Here is a 19,022-nt window from a genome sequence, read left to right as displayed (position 1 = left end):
TCCCTGGTCAGCCAACGCCAAGGGCTCTATTTAACCCTTTAATATTACAGTCACTGGCTGAAACAACAAATAGTCTTCATCCAAATATCCAAAGATCACAAGATGAATGGGGTGTTAAGAAGTACATATCTCAGCAGAGTTTCTTCCACCTGATCAATAAGCAATTTTTTGTTACCTTATTTATAAAATGGCTTTACGATTCAGCTACACCAATACACAAGCAATATTTTAACCGCCTCTCCCAGCCTAATCCCAACAGCACCGCCGCACATAATAGGGATTAGGCTGAAGTCTCTGCTCCAGGACATGTGATGCTTCTGTCCGTGCTCCTTGATGCTAACCATCAAGGCCTAGAGATGGAGAATGGCGAGTTGAGATGCGACAAGTTGAGATGCTGCCAGGTGAACTTCAGCATGTCACCATCTTTCTGCCTGAAAATCTCTGGTAGTACCCAAAGAAAATGAACTGTTTGTAGGCATATATTGTTGACCTTAATTTCTCGTTCTCTCTTTCAGAGATTAACTGATACATCTAATGAGCAACTACTTTCATACTCACCATCTAACAGCAAAACAGAAATGAAAAATATACCTGAATACAAGGACAGGATACTTTTGAATAAAAATTTCTTCTTAAATATCACTGATGTTGGAATTAAGGATGAAAGAGTGTTTTCCTGCTTTACATTGGTGGGTTCAGACATAGATGAAGTTCCAGTTGCCCTCAAAGTTTACAGTAAGTAAGAAAATTAATTATACTGACATAACGTAACTATTTACACAGCAGAGGATTCCCAGTGAGGACTGTTGTATTTGCACATTGTACTCACCCCATTAATTCTAGTCTGCCAGTAAACACCAGAAGTAGTTAAGACAAATAGAATCTTGCATTTTGCTTTGAGGAACAAAATTCAGCTTTATTTCTGCCTTTATAGATCTGGATTTTGTTCTTATGTCCACAGAAGTGTCCAGGTTTTTACGTAAACTGTAACCTTCTTTCATTATGTCCCAAAATAGACTACTGTTACTTAGCTGAGTTAGTTTGTTGGCTAATTTCCTACAACTGATAATTACTGTCACCACAGTTTGGGTAGAATGCATCTAGTTTCTCAGAATGCAACATAAATTTCCTTCACAAAATAATTCCCATTTTTATGAATTGAATAATTTGCTTATGACTAACCTTTTTTTGTTCTGTTTCATTTAGAAGCACCATTGACTCCTGAAATAATGGAACCGGCTGCATTCCTAGATGAAGGGGTACTGCAGAAGGTATATGCAAAACACAAAAACATGAGTGATTTGGTAATGTAGGCAAGACAGCTCCAGATGGATGGCAGAATTGCTGGGCAGTTCTATGTATTATGTCACGACCCACTAGGGTAGCACACTGGAAATCAAGCTCCACTGCCCCTGGAGTTGTCACAAAAGTTAAAGATTTTATTAGCGTAGATAGAATTCCCCAATTTACCTATCTTTTTTTGTCCTAGGTCGAGAGAAAGCAGAGACTAGGTTTCTGTACTCAACAGGAAGTGCTATTGATGACCAATAAACAGATTCTGGCTGTAGATAAATGACTATGAACTATTGATGTATAACTCTACTAGTTAAAACTCTAACCCTCTGAGAAAAGTCCCTCTACAAACAGACAAAAAACATTGGTGTTATGGAGGAAAGAATTTAGAAGGCAATTCATTGGCACCTGTTCACAGGGTTGGCTAAAATGATTCCTTTACTTGCCTGGATTTGCTGTAGTTCAGTCTTTCATCTCGAGGTATCTTTCACTTCCTTACAGAAAGCACAGGGCTCTTGATTCACAAATTATAAAGGGTCTGACTTATTGGTTAAAAGCAACAGCTTATAGCAACAGGTGGGAGAAAATATCTGTTTTTTTTCTGAGATCTGTGTTTTTTAACCGAAGAGAAACACCATCTCCACTTTCAGAAATCCAAAAGGTTTTGGCCATGTCGTTCCGTAACCACAAATTGTTAAGTACCTCAAGAGCCAATCACAAAGCTGTTGGTAGGCAAATAGTCATTGACAACCGTTCACCACTCATCTGATCCTGACTGAGCTTCACTATATACACACACCCCCTGGTGCCAGCCCATCTGCAACAGACCTCACCCACTGTGTGAACAAAACAGCAATGTAAATCTAACTTGAAATGAGTTTCGGTAACTTCTGAAAAAGTGCAGTGATTGTTTCTACAGTCAACCCTGAGTCTTAAAACTACTTTTGCATTTCACTCCACAATCAAAATGAAGAAAAATAAAATGGTCCGGTGTTTACAGTTACTCAGTTGTGGCCTACTGAATAAAAGACTATGATTTTTATTAGCAAAATGATAAAATCCCTTTGCAACTGTTATTTAAGACAGTCATATCTGGTATTACTTACACGCAGTATAGGCCATTGTCATTTCAGATCAACTAATTGTTAGATGGGTTTAACAGATTCAGGAAATATAAACCTATGCTTTAGACATTAATATTCTAAGAAAATCACAAGGAAGGGGAGTTTGTTTGTGAGGTTAAAATAAGTGGCTCGAAGATGATCAAATTCAGGTTTTAAAGACGGATAAGTCGGTAACGTAGTCATCTTGTAAAGGGATCGAATTTTAGAGACAAGTTACAAATCGGAAGGTTTGGAGTAAGACAACATTTACAGCTTTGTGACTAATGGTAGTAAAGAAGATTGGAGAAGGAGTAGGCCTTTGCTCCATCCTACAACTAGATAATGATTTATTTTTTATCTTCATGCCATTTTGCTGCACTAACTCCATACCCCTGAATATTTATAATAGTTAGAAATCTGTTGATCTCTGCCTTGAATATACTTATTAACTGAGCTTCCACAGTATTCTGAGGCAGTGAGAGAATTCCAAAGATTCATCACAAACTTTACAGAATAAATTCTTCTTCATCTCAGCCAGGAATGGCCTGTCGTTTGTCCTGAGACTGTGTTCTCTGATTCTAGATCCTCGAACTAGGGGAGATACCCAGGCAGCATCTATCCAGTACTGATTTTTGTCTCCGTCAATGAGATCACCTCTCACTCCTCTAAATTCTAGAGAATAAAGGCCCAATCTATTCATTACTCCTTTTAAGACAATCTTGCCATCCCAATGATCATGTCCACAAAGCTTTATTACGCTCCCCCGAGGTAAGTAGATTCTCCTTTAGATAAGGAGACTAAAATTGTACACAGGCTCCTGAGGCAGGCTTGTCTGTGAGATTGCAGTGTTGGACTTACTGTTGGACTATTACTGTTACTGTTGGACCTATTACTGTTGGGCTTGAATTCTCCTGCAATAAAGGCTACTGTACCATTTGACTTCATTGCTTGCACCACTTGTGTGTGCACCTTTCAGTGACTTATGAAGGAATAGCTTGCTACAATCTTGACAATAAAACACCATCAAAAAAGTGAATAAAACAGCCACTATAAATTGTTACATATGACTGTGATTTTTGGAAATGGAAAGGAATTGAGAGACAGTTTGCTGGCATTGTTCTCTCAAATGGTTCATACTTGTTGGAATCAATGGCATTTTCTATTCCTAAGAAATTCTTATGATCCTGTGAGTTGAATGATATTTTTAACATGCTTAATTTGTACTGATTAACTGAAAATGTTAATTACATTTCTAAAAGAAGATATTCCGTGAGTTTAAGTAAGTTCAGTAAGTTTAAGGCATCTCATGCTGTAATGGAACTGAGAAGCCAACAAACATTTTATGATGGTGTCACGTTTTGAACGAATGCAAAAAATGTTTTTTTTAATATAGAAGTTTGATGTCCATTAGTACACCGGGAAGTTTCAATTACAATTGTGGATCAGACAATATCAAAAGGATTTACACATCAGTTTACATATTTGACATGTTACCTTGGTGTAAAACTCTGTTGTGCCACCTCCTGTTGGTACCTATCAGGCATGTGGGCACTTGTGCATTTCACCATGTTTGCTCTATCCAGCGTTCACCTCCATCAGACTATGTTAAGGCTGGTATTATTAGGAAGGAGCATTGATCTTTGTCTCAAAAGTTTCCACACACATTTCTGTACAGTTAAGTTCTCCATTTGAGAAAATGTTGATGACTAATAAACACAAATGTCAAATATTATTACTGAAGTGTTTCCAGAAACCTGATAAGTGTATTTTTTTGCTTGTTTCCATTTACCTCAGGTTGGTGTGTGTGTTGTGAACAATACCTACCCAATGCCCAATATTACGTGGCAGCACAATGATGATAATGTGGATCTCAACAGCCCAGGTATGACTGTGGCTAGAATGGGTTTGCCATTTTTTGGTTGCTTTTCATTTATGCCATTTCTCATGGGAGCCAATAGATATGCTGCCTTCAGATTAGATAAATATTCTGCGAAGCTAGCATGTGATATTTGGCTGTTTGGCCACAGAACACGTCAGATTTCAGCTTTATCCTGTCCTTGCACAGAGTAAGCTTCACTGCATAGTAACTGGAGATTCAGGTGGCTGACCTACCACAGCACCTAAGCCAGTATCTCTTCCCTACCTCTGCTCTGACGTCAGTAGTGTATGACTTTTAATTATGTCTCTCTCCATTTTCTTGTCCTCTGACATCTACTCCACCCTTCTTAGGTTGAAAAATCCAGTTTTCTTTAGATGGCAAAGGCCTGCATTTTTTGTCAATTACTGAACAAATAGATGGGTTCATAGTTCCTTGAAAGTGGAGTCACAGTTAGATAGGATAGTGAAGAAGGCATTTGGTATGCTTGCCTTTTTGGTCAGTGCATTGGGAAATCGTGTTGCAGCCATATAGGACATTGGTTATACCACTATTGAATACTGCGTGCAGTTCTGGTCATCCCACTATAGGAAGGATGTTGTGAAACTTGAAAGGGTTCAGAAAAGATTTACGAGGATGTTGCCAGGGTTGGAGTGTTTAGACAGTATTGACAGGCTGAATGGGTTGGGACTATTTTCCCTGGAGCATCAGAGGCTGAGGGGTGACCTTATAGAGGCTTATAAAATCATGAGGGGCATGGATAGGGTAAATAGTCAAGGAATTTTCCCTGGGGTGGGCAGTCCAAAACTAGAGGCATAGCTTTGAAGTAAGAGGGCAAAGATTTAAAAGGACCAAAGAGGCAGCTTTTTCATGCAGAGGGTGGTGTGTGTATGGAATGAACTGCCAGAGAAAGTGATGGGGGCTGATACAATTACAACATTTAAAAGGTATCTGGATGGGTATATTAATAGGAACGGTTTAGAGGGATATGGGCCAAGTGCTGGCAAAGGGGGCTAGATTAATTTAGGATATCAGGTCACCATGGATGAGTTGGACAAAGGGTCCATATCCATGCTGTACATCTCTATGACTCAGATTAACATCCTTGAATATAATGGGGCTGGATTCCAGGAACTGTATTGTCTTCTACTCCAGTACAAACCAAGCAAGGTTAATTAAGATAACCAGTATGACCTGACTCTTTCTGACATATTAATCTGTTTGAAAACCCCTAATGCAGCAAATATTTGTATGCAAACATCATTTTAAAAATAAGTTTTGAATCTAGTGAGAGAATTGGGGCCAGACTATTCAGGAGAAATGTTAGGAAGCACTTCTACAAACAGAGGGTGGTAGATGTTTGAAACTCTTCGACATGTGACACCAGATGCTGGACCAGTTGTTAATTTTTATATTTGAGTCAAAAAGTGTGGCGCTGGAAAAGCGCAACCAGTCTGGCAGCATCCATGGAACAGGAAAGTCGATAGTTTGAGCATAAGCTCTTCTGAACTTGAGCCAAATAAAATTTTGTTAAGCAAAGATATGAAAGGGCATGGGCCAAAGGTATAGAGTTAGACCACAGACGTGCAATGATCTTGTTGAATGGTGGAGCAGATTGGAGGGGCTAAATGGCCTACTCCTGTTCCTATGTCCTAATCGGTGATCTTGTTTTGATAGTGTTTAAGGTAAGCTTGATTGAAATGCCCTTCACAGAGGGATCAAGAACCAGAGGACAAAGGTTTAACATGATGAATGAAAGGTGAGATGATAAAAACTTCAAAGAGGAAGTAGTTGTTATTATGGAAGGCACTGAGAAACAAAAACAGAAATTGCTGGAAAGTCTCAGCAGCTCTGGCAGTATCTGTGGAGAGAAAGCATAGTTAATGTTTCGGGTCCAGTGACCCTTCAGAATTTGTTGCTGAGATTTTCCTGCAATTTCTGATTTCCAGCATCTGCAGTTCTTTTGGGATTTTTATGCACTGTGACAGAGGCAGAATCATAGCCTTAAAAAGGGATTCCAGTTACACTCTGAAGGAAAATGTTTGCAGAGTCATGGAGGAAGTTTAAAGTCAGACTAGCTAAATTGCTTTTGTAGAGATTCAGCATGGGATTAATGGACCTCCTTTGCATTTTATAATGTTAATGAATGTTTTGCTTACTGTTTTCCAGATATAAATGTTACCAATAATGTAGTTACTGATGAAAATGGTTTTTATGAAGTGCAATCTTCTCTGAGTTACTCGTCAAGAAGGGAGGAGGGAAAAGTTTCTTTTATCTGTACGGCAATTTACTTTGAAGGCCTGAACAAGACATCATCCAAAACATCTTCACCAGTCACTTTGTTGATCCACTGTAAGTAGTAGTTACCAAATCTGGTCCCAGCTAAGGTAGTATTGAACATTGAATGAAATGTATACTCTTCTGTCAAAATATGATTTTCATTTACAGCCCCTTTCATTTCCTCAGGACGACTCAACGCTTCCCAGTCAACGAATTGTCATCAGTTTACATGAAACAAGATCCAAGTTAAATGTCATCATTAATCTGTTCATGTCTGTGTTGGTTGAAGGTTAAATGTTGGCCATGGGATACTAAGATAACTCCGTTAGTGTGATCAAATCTTTTACATCTGACTGAATAGGCAAATGAGACCTTGGTTTATCAGCTCATCAAAAAGATAGGCCTTTTGATTGTGAAATATTTCTTTAATATTAAACTAAAACTTCAAGCTAAATTCACTAATTCAAGTGGAGATTGGAAACTAGCCTGCTGTCATTTACCACTGTTAAATATTTGTTTGTAAGGATTGAGTTGTTTTAGAGCCTTGTTACAACATATGTTGATCCTGTACTATAGTGACCAAGTGTATATTCAAGACACATACAATTTGTGTCAATTATTCTGTATTAGTAGTGCAGATTTTAAATATGCCCTTGTGACTTACCATCTCACATTAGTTTTCTCTCTTCTGTTATAACTCTCCTCTATTTCAGCACAATTATGAACTATGGTGAAACATTCCAGGCTTAGCACCAGTCTCTTCAAAGTCTCTCCTAAGGTTCAGTTTTCTTTCCGAATTCGTTGAATATATTAGTACCTTCCAAAGCAGCAAACTGGAACAATCAGGTTCTTGGGGCTTAACACTGACCAAACACTGAACTGGATAAACCTTACAAATACTGTGACTGCAAGAGCAGGTCAGAGAGGTAACTTGTGACCCAAAGCCTGCCCACCATCTACAAGTCAGGAGTTTGAGGGAATACGAGCCCCTTGCCTGGGTAGTTGGAGCTTGACAACACGAGGGAAGCTTGATACTAACCAGGACAGTGAACAGCAACCCCAGCCATCACATTCAATATGCACTCCCACACAGTGACAATAGTGTGTATAATCAATCTGATTGACTGCAGTAGCTCACCTATGGCTTCTTCAACAACAAGTTCCAAATTTGTAACCTCGACCACCTAGGAGGACAAGAGCAGTAGATGTTTGGGAAGAGTTCAACCTGAACGCTCCCTTCCAAGCCACACATTGTCTTGACTTGGAACTATGGCACTGTTTTTTTCATGCTTCGTGGGTAAAATTTCTGAAACTCACTCTTTGAAAACACTGTGTGTAACCCTATTTCACATGGACTGCTACAATTTCAAGAAAGTGGCATTCTACCATCCTCTGGAATGCAGTTAGGGATGGCAATGAATATTGGCCCTAGTCAGTGCTTTCTCCCTATCTTTGTTTAAATTAATTGTGGGTTTGGGCATATTGGGTAGGCCAGGATTTATTATTCATCTTTTCTTATCCTTGAAAAGATGGTGAGCTACAGTGTAGGGGCATGATCAATACTGTTGGGGGTAGGGTTTCAGAATTTTGACCCAGTGATGATGAAGGAACAACAACTATCGTTCCAAGTCAGAATAGTGAGTAGCTTTCAGGGGAGCCTTCAGGTGATGGTGATCACATGCATCTGCAGCTTCCGAGATTGAAGTGGGTTTGGAAGGTGCTATCTAAGGAGCCTTGGTGAATTCCTGCATGGTACACACTGCAGTTACTGTGTGTCAGAGTTGGAGTGAGTAAATGTTTGGGAATGTGCAAATCAAACCTGCTGTTTTATCCTGGATGGTCTCAAGCTTCTTGTGTGGTTAGAGTTGCACCCATCCAGGCAAGTTCATCACACTCCTGACTTGTAACTTGTAGATAATAGACAGGCTTTGGAGAGTCAGGTGATGAGTTACTTGCTACAGGATTCTTAGCCTGTGACCTGCTCTTTTTACCCGTGTTTATGTAGTCCAGTTTCTGGTCAATGATAATGTCCAGGATGTTAACAGTATGTGATTTGGCAACTTTAATGTCACTGATAGTTTGGGGGAATAGTTTGATTCTGTCTTGTAGGAGATGGTCATTACATCATGCAAATGTTACTTGTCAACCCAAGTCTGTAAATTGTCCATGTTTTTCAGAATTTGGACACAGACTGCTCCTGTACCTGTGCTGAACATTGCGCAAACATTAGCAAACATCCTTACTTCTGACCTTATGATGGAGGGAACGTTATTAATGAAGCAGCTGAAGTTGATTAGGCCTAGCACACTATATTGACGAACTCCTGCACAGACGACCTACAGCTGAGATGACTGACTTACAACAAACAAAAATTATCATTCTTTGTGGTAGATATGACTCTAACCAGCAGAGAGTTAGCAAAAAATTTCTATTGATTATAATTTTTTGAGGTCAAATGCAGTCAACACCATCCCCCTCTCTTCTCTCCCCCCCCCCCCCAACGCCACTACCACCCTGCCCCAGCAATTCAGTTCTCTTGTCCCACATATGAATCAAAGCTGGAGTGAGATCAGGAACTGAGTAGCTCTTGCAGAACCCAAACTCAGCAGGTTATTGCTGACAGATGTTGCTTGATAGTACTGTTGATGACATCTTTCATCACTTTACTGAGGATTAAGAGTAGACTGGCCAGGTTGGTTTTGTCCTGGGCAATTTCTACATTGTCAGGTAGACACTAGTGTTGCATTCTATAAAAGAATTTTAAAAATCACTACGCCCTTCATCCTATTGACCCACAGGCGAGCTTAACATATACTTATTTTGCTTACCCTCCATCTAGTTTTGGTTGCTATTCTGCGTAACTTTGCAGATAAGGCACCCTTACAGTTAAGCCTTAGTATAAAATAGAAGACAGGGCCGTGATGATATTGACGTCTGGTTTGCTTATTTAAAGTGACGACATCACTGGCATGGACTGATTCTCACTGCTGTCTGCAATTTAAAATTGTAGTCAAAGTACGTTGCAAAAGAAGTAGGTAAGTGTTCCCAGAGGCGCATCCCGGGTGCGAGTCCCGGACTGGAGGCTGGCACAGGAGGTGATGCTGAAGGCAAGTCCCAGGGATGAGCCCTGGACTAGAGGCCATCGTGGGGTTGGGTGAACTGAAAGCAAGGCTTCAAGTTTTGAAGCCCAGCAATGGTCTGGTGATTTGGCCTAGTGTGGTCTGGAGGCTAGGTGCTAGCATTAACTTTGCAAAAAGGACTGAAACTTTTAAAAATACTCAAATTATTCATTCTTATGTTTGTTTGTTTGTTTGTTTATTATTTATTATTTCAATTCTGTAACAATACTTGAGTATCTGTACTTAGTCCCTAAGATGGCACAATTATCAGTGACATTGCAAACTTTGCACTCAAATGAATGCGGTGAACGTGACAATAAATGAATATTTTATTTATTTTAACACAATCCCATCCCCCATTTCTGTCCCATTGTGCTTAATGCCTCCTCATCCACTTAGTTGTCAACACATTATCCATCTTCAATTATTTTCCTACATTATGCAACTCTGTGAGATTGCCCTTGCTTGCTGACACACTTCTTCATATGATAGTAGCCAGTGATTCACAAGGATCAACTTCACTTTTGGGACTGGAATGTTATTGCTGAAGCTACTATTCTTGGCTTTCACCACTTGCTCTCACCTACGTGCTGCCATGACGTTATTTATAAACATGAGAAAAGTGTGAAATGATAACCCATAGGCATAAAATCAAATATAATTACAGACATCAAGAAAGAAGAGGAAGCCAAAGTATTACTTGAGTCATGACACTGTAGTTCCAGCCTGTACCATAAGGTGCACGTGTCACATCTTAGTCATTCACTGAAAAATACCATCAGCAGTCCCAATAGTCATGGGGTAATGCTGGCAAATTTTAAATCCTAACTAAAGTACAGCAGGAAAGTGAGGCAGGACAGATTTTTTGATTTTCTACAGTTCTGCAAAAGAAAATGTCAGGAACACCACCTAGAATAACAACAGTAATAAGGTAATTTCAAGCATTCAGTGTTGAAGTTAGCAGAGAGTAAATCTTTAAACTAATTCATCATTGGCTGAAGACAGACCTGTGGGAAAGCAGGTGGCATTATTTTGATTACACAAGTGCTGTAATAAAACTGTTAAAATTGCTTATAGCATGTGATTTATGGCATAGTCAGTCAGATCTGGATCTAATTATTTTATTGTGATTATTTTATAATAATTCTGTTGTAATGTTTTTAACCAACCTGTTTGGATCTGAGATGACACACCTCCATGGCAGGTGGGACTTGAGTCTGGCTTTCTGACCCAAAAATAGGGACACTGCCATATGCTGCCAGACCTCTTGACTATATATTAGCTCCCATATAAATCACCTTTTAAACTAATTATAAAACTTGACAGTTGCAAAAGGATTTTTCTGCAGTCATTGAAACACAATCGTGCAATTAGCATACAAGTGAAAGTCAAATACTGCAGATGTTAGAGAACTGAAATAAAAACAGAAATATTACTAAAAAGGAGAAATGACATTGACGCTTTCCATCTTGCACTTATCAGAACTAGGACAGAAGTACACTATTATAGAGCATGAGAAGAGGAAGATGATTTTATTATTCACTCATGGAGAATGGACATTGCTAGCTGAGTCAGCATTTATTGCCCATCCCGAGTTGCCTTTGAGAATGTGAGCTGCCTTCTCCTTTAGTCCATGTGCTGTAGGTAGACCCACAGTGTCATTAAGGAGGGAATGCCAGGATTTTGACACATAGTGAAGGATTCAGGATTTATTTCCATTGTTTGTATTGGTTAGTCCGTCATTGGCATAGAGATGCATCAAGAACAGCTAACTGTCGATCTTATTTCTCAGACTAGACAGAGATTCTCATTTGTCAGATTATTCCTGATGGGATGCCTTTACGACTCTTTTGGGGAAAAAAGGGTGCAATGCACATGAAATTATTATTGCCTACATAAAACAGGGTCCTAAGTATTAACATAACTTCAAACTGATGTAGCTTTGTACATATACAAACACATATACATTGCAACCTCAACTCCAGTCAGTTTATGGTGTAACATTCAGCACAGTCTCGTTTATCTCCTAAATAACTTCCAAGAACAGAATCTTATTTAATGTTGGATATAGTTTTCTGAGGTTTAAGATGCAAACTGGTTGAGCATGATCAATGTGCTGCCCACTGTGAATGGTCAACAGGATGTGTTTTTTAAATACGGTCTCTGAAATTGGACATAAAGCTAATGTGTCTGACATCACATTAGCATCGACGTGTTCTGACTATGACACTGTCCTCCATTGATTACATCCTTCCCAGCCCCTGATTTTGTATGAGTGTGTTGGCTCACAGCACAGTAGACTTTTCTAATATCCATACCTACCATTAACACCTAACCTCATTTATATATTTCCTTTACACCCATAAAATGAGGGACTAGTGCTTTTGATCAGGGCACCCTGTCCATATTCCACTTGTTCTTCTTCCTCCTTCGTCATTAGCAGAAACCCCGCCTTTTTTCACTCCTTCAGTTCCAAAGAAGAGTCTTATCACACTCAAAATGTTAAATTCTGTTTCTGTCTCCACCAATGCCAATAGACCTGTTGAGGTTTTCCAACAGTTTTTATTGCTGCAAATGGCATTTACTACTTTACAGTCAGGACTTGAAGAATTTTATTGTTGCTTGGTTTATCCTGCACTGACAGGAATCTGTGTAGTATGGCAGCAATTTTTCTTTTATATTACAAACCGCTGTGATTTCTGATTTAAATAAGTTTGGTGTCCAAAATGTATGCTTATTATAATCCTTGATACCCACAAGTGCAATTGTGATTCTCCCTCATGCAAGAGCAACTAGTATTTCTACAACAACTTTGATACAGCAAAGCATTCAACAAATACTTTAGAGGTGTGCTATCAAGCAATATTTGATTATTTACTAAGTCTCACATTAGAAAAGACTATGAAAAGCTTAATCAAAGAGGTAAATTTTGTGCAGCATCTTTAAAAGAGGTAGATGGTAAATGGGAAGGAATGCTAAAGCTGAGAGCTCAGCAACTGAAGGTGCTCCTGCCTGTGGTGATTTAAAATTGAGGATGAGAAAGAGCCAAGAATTAGAGGAGTGCAAATACCTCGGAGCATTGCAGGATTGAAGGAGATTAAAACATAGGGTTGATGACATGAAGAATTTTGAACATTAATGAGAATATATAATTTGACGCATTGCTTACTGGAAGCCATTGTGGGTCAGCAGCAACACCGGAATGATGGGTGAGGAGAATTTGGTGAAAATTAGCATACTAGCGACTGCGCTTTGGATGAGTTTAAGTCTATAGAACAAGCAGGTGGGAGACCAAACAGGAAGGCGTAGAAGTAGGCAAGTCTGAAGGTATGTTTTGGAGCTTCAACATAAGATAGTTGGGACTGAGTCTTTCTGCATTACAAGAGGCAGTTTACCTGACTTGGTGTCACTGTAGTGACATGTTTGGAACCATAGCAATTTTTTAAAAACCCTGTTTATAAACTAACACTGATAGTATTTCATGTAAAATCCCCATAAAAAAATGAAGTTAAAAATCACAAAACACCAGGTTATAGTCCCAACAGGTTTAATTCGAAGCACACTAGCTTTTGGAGCACCGCTCCTTCATCAGGTGGTTGTGGAGGACACAATTGTAAGACACAGAATTTATAGCAAAAGTTTACAGTGTGATGTAACTGAAATTATACTTGAAAAATACCTTGATTGTCTGTTGAGTCTTTCATTGGTTTGAGTACCATAATAGTTTCACTTCTTTCATGTATAAATCACAAAACCTTTTTTAAAAGTTGCATTCTCGGGTTAGCTGTAACAATTGCTGTTAGCTAGACAATATGTTGAAGGTGTTAGCCCCCCATCCCACGTACCCCTCGTGTAGGCGAATTCTACTGCCTTCCAAGGTACACAAAGTCAACATACCAGGACGTCCCATCGTATCAGGCAATGGGACCCTGTGTGAGAATCTCTCCGGCTATGTTGAAGGCATCTTGAAACCTATTGTACAAGGGATCCCGAGCTTCTGTCGCGACATTACGGATTTCTTACAGAAACTCAGCACCCACAGACCAGTCGAACCGGGAATATTCCTCGTCACAATGAACGTTTCCACACTCTACACCAGCATCCCCCACAATGATGGCATCGCGGCAACTGCCTCAGTACTTAACACCAACAACTGCCAATCCCCAAACACCATTCTACAACTCATCCCTTTTATCCTTGATCACGTCTTCACCTTTGACAACCAGTTCTTCATCCAGACACATGGAGCAGCCGTGGGGACCAAATTTGCACCCCAATATGCCAACATCTTCATGCACAGGTTCGAACAAGACTTCTTCTCTACAGAGGATCTCCAACCAACACTATACACCAGGTACACTGACGACATTTTCTTCCTGTGGACCCATGGCGAGGAGTCACTGATAAAACTACACAATGACATCAAGAAGTTTCATCCCACCATCAAACTCACCATGGACTACTCTTGACTATTTGTCTCATTCTTGGACACCTGCATCTCCATCAAGGATGGACACCTCAGCACCACATTCTATTGCAAACCCACAGACAACCTCACGATGCTACACTTCTCCAGCTTCCACCCAAAACACATTAAAATAGCCATCCCCTATCAACAAGCCCTACGTATACACTGGATCTGCTCAGATGAGGAGGAACGTGACGGACATCTGGAAGTCCTCGGGGATGCCCTCACAAGAACAGGGTATGATGCTCAACTCATCGACCGCCAGTTCCAACGTGCCACAGCAAGGAACCGTAATGACCTCCTCAGGAAACAGACACGTGCTGCATCCGACAGGGTACCCTTCGTTGTTCAGTATTTCCCAGGAGCTGAAAAATTACGCCATGTTCTTCGTGACCTACAGCACATTATCAATGAGGATGAGCACCTCGTGAAGACCTTCCCTCCCCCCCGCGCCCCCCACCTCCACTGCTTGCCTTTAAACAACCGCCAAACCTCAAACAGATCATTGTTCCTAGCAAGCTGCCTAGCTCTGAGGACAACGCCATACAACCCTGTCATGGTAGGCGCTGCAAGACGTGTCAGAGTGTGGACATGGATACCACCATTACACGTGGGGACACCTCCCACCATGTACGTGGCAGGTACTCATGTGACTCAGTCAACATTGTCTATCTTATGCGTTGCAGGCAAGGATGCCCGGAGGCATGGTACATTGAGGAAGCTGAGCAAAGGCTATGACAACGGATGAATGGGCACCACACAACAATCAACAGACAGGAGGGTTCCCTCCCAGTTGGGGAACACTTCAGTGGCCCAGGACATTCGACCTCGGACCTTCGGGTGACCATCCTCTCAAGGCGGACTACAGGACAGGCAGCATTGAAAAGTGGCCGAGCAGAGGCTGATAGCTAAGTTCCGTACCCATAGGGTGGGCCTCAACCCAGGCCTTGGGTTCATGTCACATTACAGGTAACCACCATTGCACTATGCACGCACGCACGCACACATGCATGCACGCACACACACTCCTATGTACACACACACATGCATCCTCTCAGACTTAGACCATTCTACATTCACGTACACATACACTCTCTCTCTCAGACACTCGCAACCCCCCACCCCAGACACACACACACACTCCCACACTTTCATATGGACTCCCTCACAGACCTAAGACACTCTATACTCACATACACTCTCTCTCACTCTCACAACCTCCCAACCCAGACAGACGCACACGCACACGCACACACACTCTCTCACACACACACAGACCCACATGCACACATATACATATACGTTTGTGGGGTGAATTTGTACTTGCAGAGTTACATTGTACTTTGCTCAAAAACTGCATGCATTCATATAAAACTCTGTTATCTTACTTTTTATGGCACAGATAGAGAACACTGGGGATAACAGTTTCAACATATTGTCTAGCTAGCATCGATTGTTACAGTTAACCTGGGAATGAAACTTTTAAAAAAAAAAAAAAAAAGTTTTGTGATTTACACATGAAAGAAGTGAAACCGTCATGGTATTAGAACAGATGAAAGACTCAACAGACAATCCAGGTATTTTTCAATGTATAATTTCAGTTACATCACACTGTAAACTTTTGTTATAAATTCTGTGCCTTATAATTGTGTCTTCCACAACCACCTGATGAAGGAGCGATGCTCCGAAAGCTAGTGTGCTTCCAATTAAACCTGTTGGACTATAGCCTGGTGTTGTGTGATTTTTAACTTTGTACACCCCAGTCCAACACCGGCATCTCCAAATCATAAAAAATGAAAATAGGCATATAACCACTGCCTTGTGAAAGTGTGATCACATAGTGAATGTGTCCAGCTAGTAAATTGATCCAAAAGGGAAGGCTTCAAAGTTCAGTTCTGTTTAGATTGAATTGGTTGACTCAGTTTGGGAGCACACTTCAAAGAGCCTCCAGGCTTCTGGAATAGAGAGAGGATCCAATCAACCCGTGGTGTTGCTCTTCACCACTCCAGAGTGACAGCTTGATATCCAAACACTGGATCAGTGGTGCAGGAAGAGCACAGCAGTTCAGGCAGCATCCAACGAGCAGCGAAATCGACGTTTCGGACAAAAGCCCTTCATCAGGAATAAAGGCAGTGAGCCTGAAGCGTGGAGAGATAAGCTAGAGGAGGATGCCACCCTCCTCTAGCTTATCTCTCCACGCTTCAGGCTCACTGCCTTTATTCCTGATTGAAGGGCTTTTGTCCGAAACGTCGATTTCGCTGCTCGTTGGATGCTGCCTGAACTGCTGTGCACTTCCAGCACCACTAATCCAGTATTTGGTTTTCAGCATCTGCAGTCATTGGATATCAAGCTGGTAAAAACAATCAAGGAGTGGACAACGAGAAGTTTGCAGGTTGGAAACACTGCCTCGATTTCACTTTAGAAATGCAGTGAAATAGGATTTGTTGATGATAAAATAGATTCATTATGTGAAAGATATGAACAATACTCTGGAGTGTAAAAGCTAACATATAGTGTTCCTTTTTGGCCAGATAAATCTTCAAAGGTTTCATTGCAAGTGACCCCAGCACAAGACGTCGAAGAAGGAACAAATGTTACAATATCGTGCTCAGGTGATGGGTATCCTCGTCCAGAAAACTTCAACTTCATGAAAAGTGTAAGTTAAATAGAACCATTACATTAGTTATTAATTATTGTCCTTCATTTAATAATGACTTGTTCCTTCTAAAACCCTTTACCACTTGTAAATTCCATATACCCTTTTCATTGCAAAGTCCACTCTGACCCTGTCAATTGCCGTCCATCACGTGGATGGAAGTTCCAGTGCTCATATCTTAATTTTGAAACGATGGAAGTCCAACACTAAGTGTCACCACTGTTTCTCAGGGGAGACAGGTTGCCATTCTTCCATCAGAGTTTCAATAGAACCCCAGTGTGATATTTGTACTTCAATATGTACTTTGACAAGCATAATAGTGTCATAGGTATTGTGTATTTCACACCCATAAGTACATTTATATCTATTTTTAACTTAAATGCAAATATAGAGTGCTGAAAGAAAAATACTTTTCTTAAAAATATTAACCTTATGCCTATAGATGGATTATTATTACTTCATTGTTAAAGTTAAAAAAAATCATATAACACCAGGTTATAGTCCAACAGGTTTATTTGGATGTATCGGCTTTTGGAGCCTGCTCCTTCACGTAGCTAGTGGGGCAAGATAGTAGGACACCAATTTATAGTAAAAGATCAAAGTGTCATACAACTGATGCGATGTATTGAGCAAACCTAAATTGCTCTGGATTCTGGGTAATCCAAGATGGAGGATAGGAAAAATTTCTGGCTGTAACAGCTGCTAATTTTTTTTGAGGTATTTTAGGTGCTGGAGGTGATTTCCTCTAATTCCAGGAGCAATAATTACTGTTTTATATGCTGTTGATTTCTCCAGTTTCCTCATTTCCCCATCCCCCACTTTGTCTCAGTTAAATCCCTCGAACTCAGCACCGCCTTCCTAACCTGCAATCTTCTTTCTGAACTCTCCGTGCCCACCCCCACTCCGGCCTATCACCCTCACCTTGACCTCCTTCCACCTATCGCATTTCCAACGCCCCTCCTCCCTACCTTTTCTCTTAGCCTGCTGGACACACTTTTTCCTCATTCCTGAAGAAGGGCTCATGCCCAAAACGTCGATTCTCCTGTTCCTTGGATGCTGCCTGACCTGCTGTGCTTTTCCAGCAACACATTTTCAGCTCGTGTAGGAAAATGGGTGGTGACATCTTGCAAACTGTCCATATTACAGAGGAGGAAGTGCTAGATGTCTTGAAACGGTTAAAGGTGGATAATTCCCCAGGACCTGATCAGGTGTACCCTAGAACTCTGTAGGAAGCTAGAGAAGTGATTGCTGGGCCTCTTGCTGAGATATTTGTATCACCGATAGTCACAGGTGAGGTGCTGGAAGACTGGAGGTTGGCAAATGTGGTGCCACTGTTTAAGAAGGGCGGTAAAGACAAGCCAGGGAACTATAGACCGGTGAGCCTGACCTCAGTGACGGGCAAGTTATTGGAGGGAATCCTGAGGGACAGGATGTACATGTATTTGGAAAGGCAAGGACTGACTAGGGATAGTCAACATGGCTTTGTACATGGGAAATCATGTCTCACAAACTTGATTGAGTTTTTTGAAGAAGTAACAATGATGAGGGCAGAGCAGTAGATGTGATCTATATGGACTTCAGTAAGGCTTTTGACAAGGTTCCCCATGGGAGATTCATTAGCAAGGTTAGATCTCATGGGATATAGGGAGAACTAGCCATTTGGATACGGAACTGGCTGAAAGGTAGAAGACAGAGGATGGTGGTGGACTGTTATTTTTCAGACTGGTGGCCTGTGACCAGTGGAGTGCCACAAGGATCAGTGCTGGGTCCTCTACTTTTTGTTATTTACATAAATGATTTGGATGCGAGCATAAGAGGTACAGTTAGTAAGTTTGCAGATGACACCAAAGTTGGAGGTAGAGTAGACAGCGAAGAGGGTTACCTCCGATTACAACCGGATCTGGACCAGATGGGCCAATGGGCTGAGAAGTGGCAGATGGAGTTTAATTCAGATAAATGCGAGGTGCTGCATTTTGGGAAAGCAAACCTTAGCAGGACTTATACATTTAATGGTAAGGTTCTAGGGAGTGTTGCTGAACAAAGAGACCTTGGAGTGCAGGTTCATAGCTCCTTGAAAGTGAAGTCGCAGGTAGATAGGATAGTGAAGAAGGTGTTTGGTATGCTTTCCTTTATTGGTCAGAGTATTGAATACAGGAGTTGGGAGGTCATGTTGCGGCTGTACAGGACATTGGTTAGGCCACTGTTGGAATATTGCGTGCAATTCTGG

The 19,022-nt window shown here is 40.8% G+C and overlaps 1 protein-coding gene across 1 annotated transcript in view; it reads left to right on the top strand.

Annotated features, from left to right (window-relative positions):
- Positions 1-19,022, top strand: part of alcama (activated leukocyte cell adhesion molecule a) — a 302,351-nt gene that overhangs the window by 250,557 nt on the left and 32,772 nt on the right. The window contains exons 3-7 of the mRNA XM_072585386.1: positions 516-735; positions 1,207-1,271; positions 4,191-4,278; positions 6,442-6,624; positions 16,671-16,795. Of these exons, the coding sequence (XP_072441487.1) occupies positions 516-735; positions 1,207-1,271; positions 4,191-4,278; positions 6,442-6,624; positions 16,671-16,795 (681 nt within the window). The remainder of the gene's footprint in view (positions 1-515; positions 736-1,206; positions 1,272-4,190; positions 4,279-6,441; positions 6,625-16,670; positions 16,796-19,022) is intronic.

This window comes from Chiloscyllium punctatum, chromosome 15 (genome assembly GCF_047496795.1).
Source record: "Chiloscyllium punctatum isolate Juve2018m chromosome 15, sChiPun1.3, whole genome shotgun sequence".
Classification (NCBI taxonomy): Eukaryota; Metazoa; Chordata; class Chondrichthyes; order Orectolobiformes; family Hemiscylliidae; genus Chiloscyllium; species Chiloscyllium punctatum.
The sequence above is the reverse complement of the archived record's forward strand: the minus strand, read 5'-3'. Positions and strand labels throughout refer to the sequence as shown.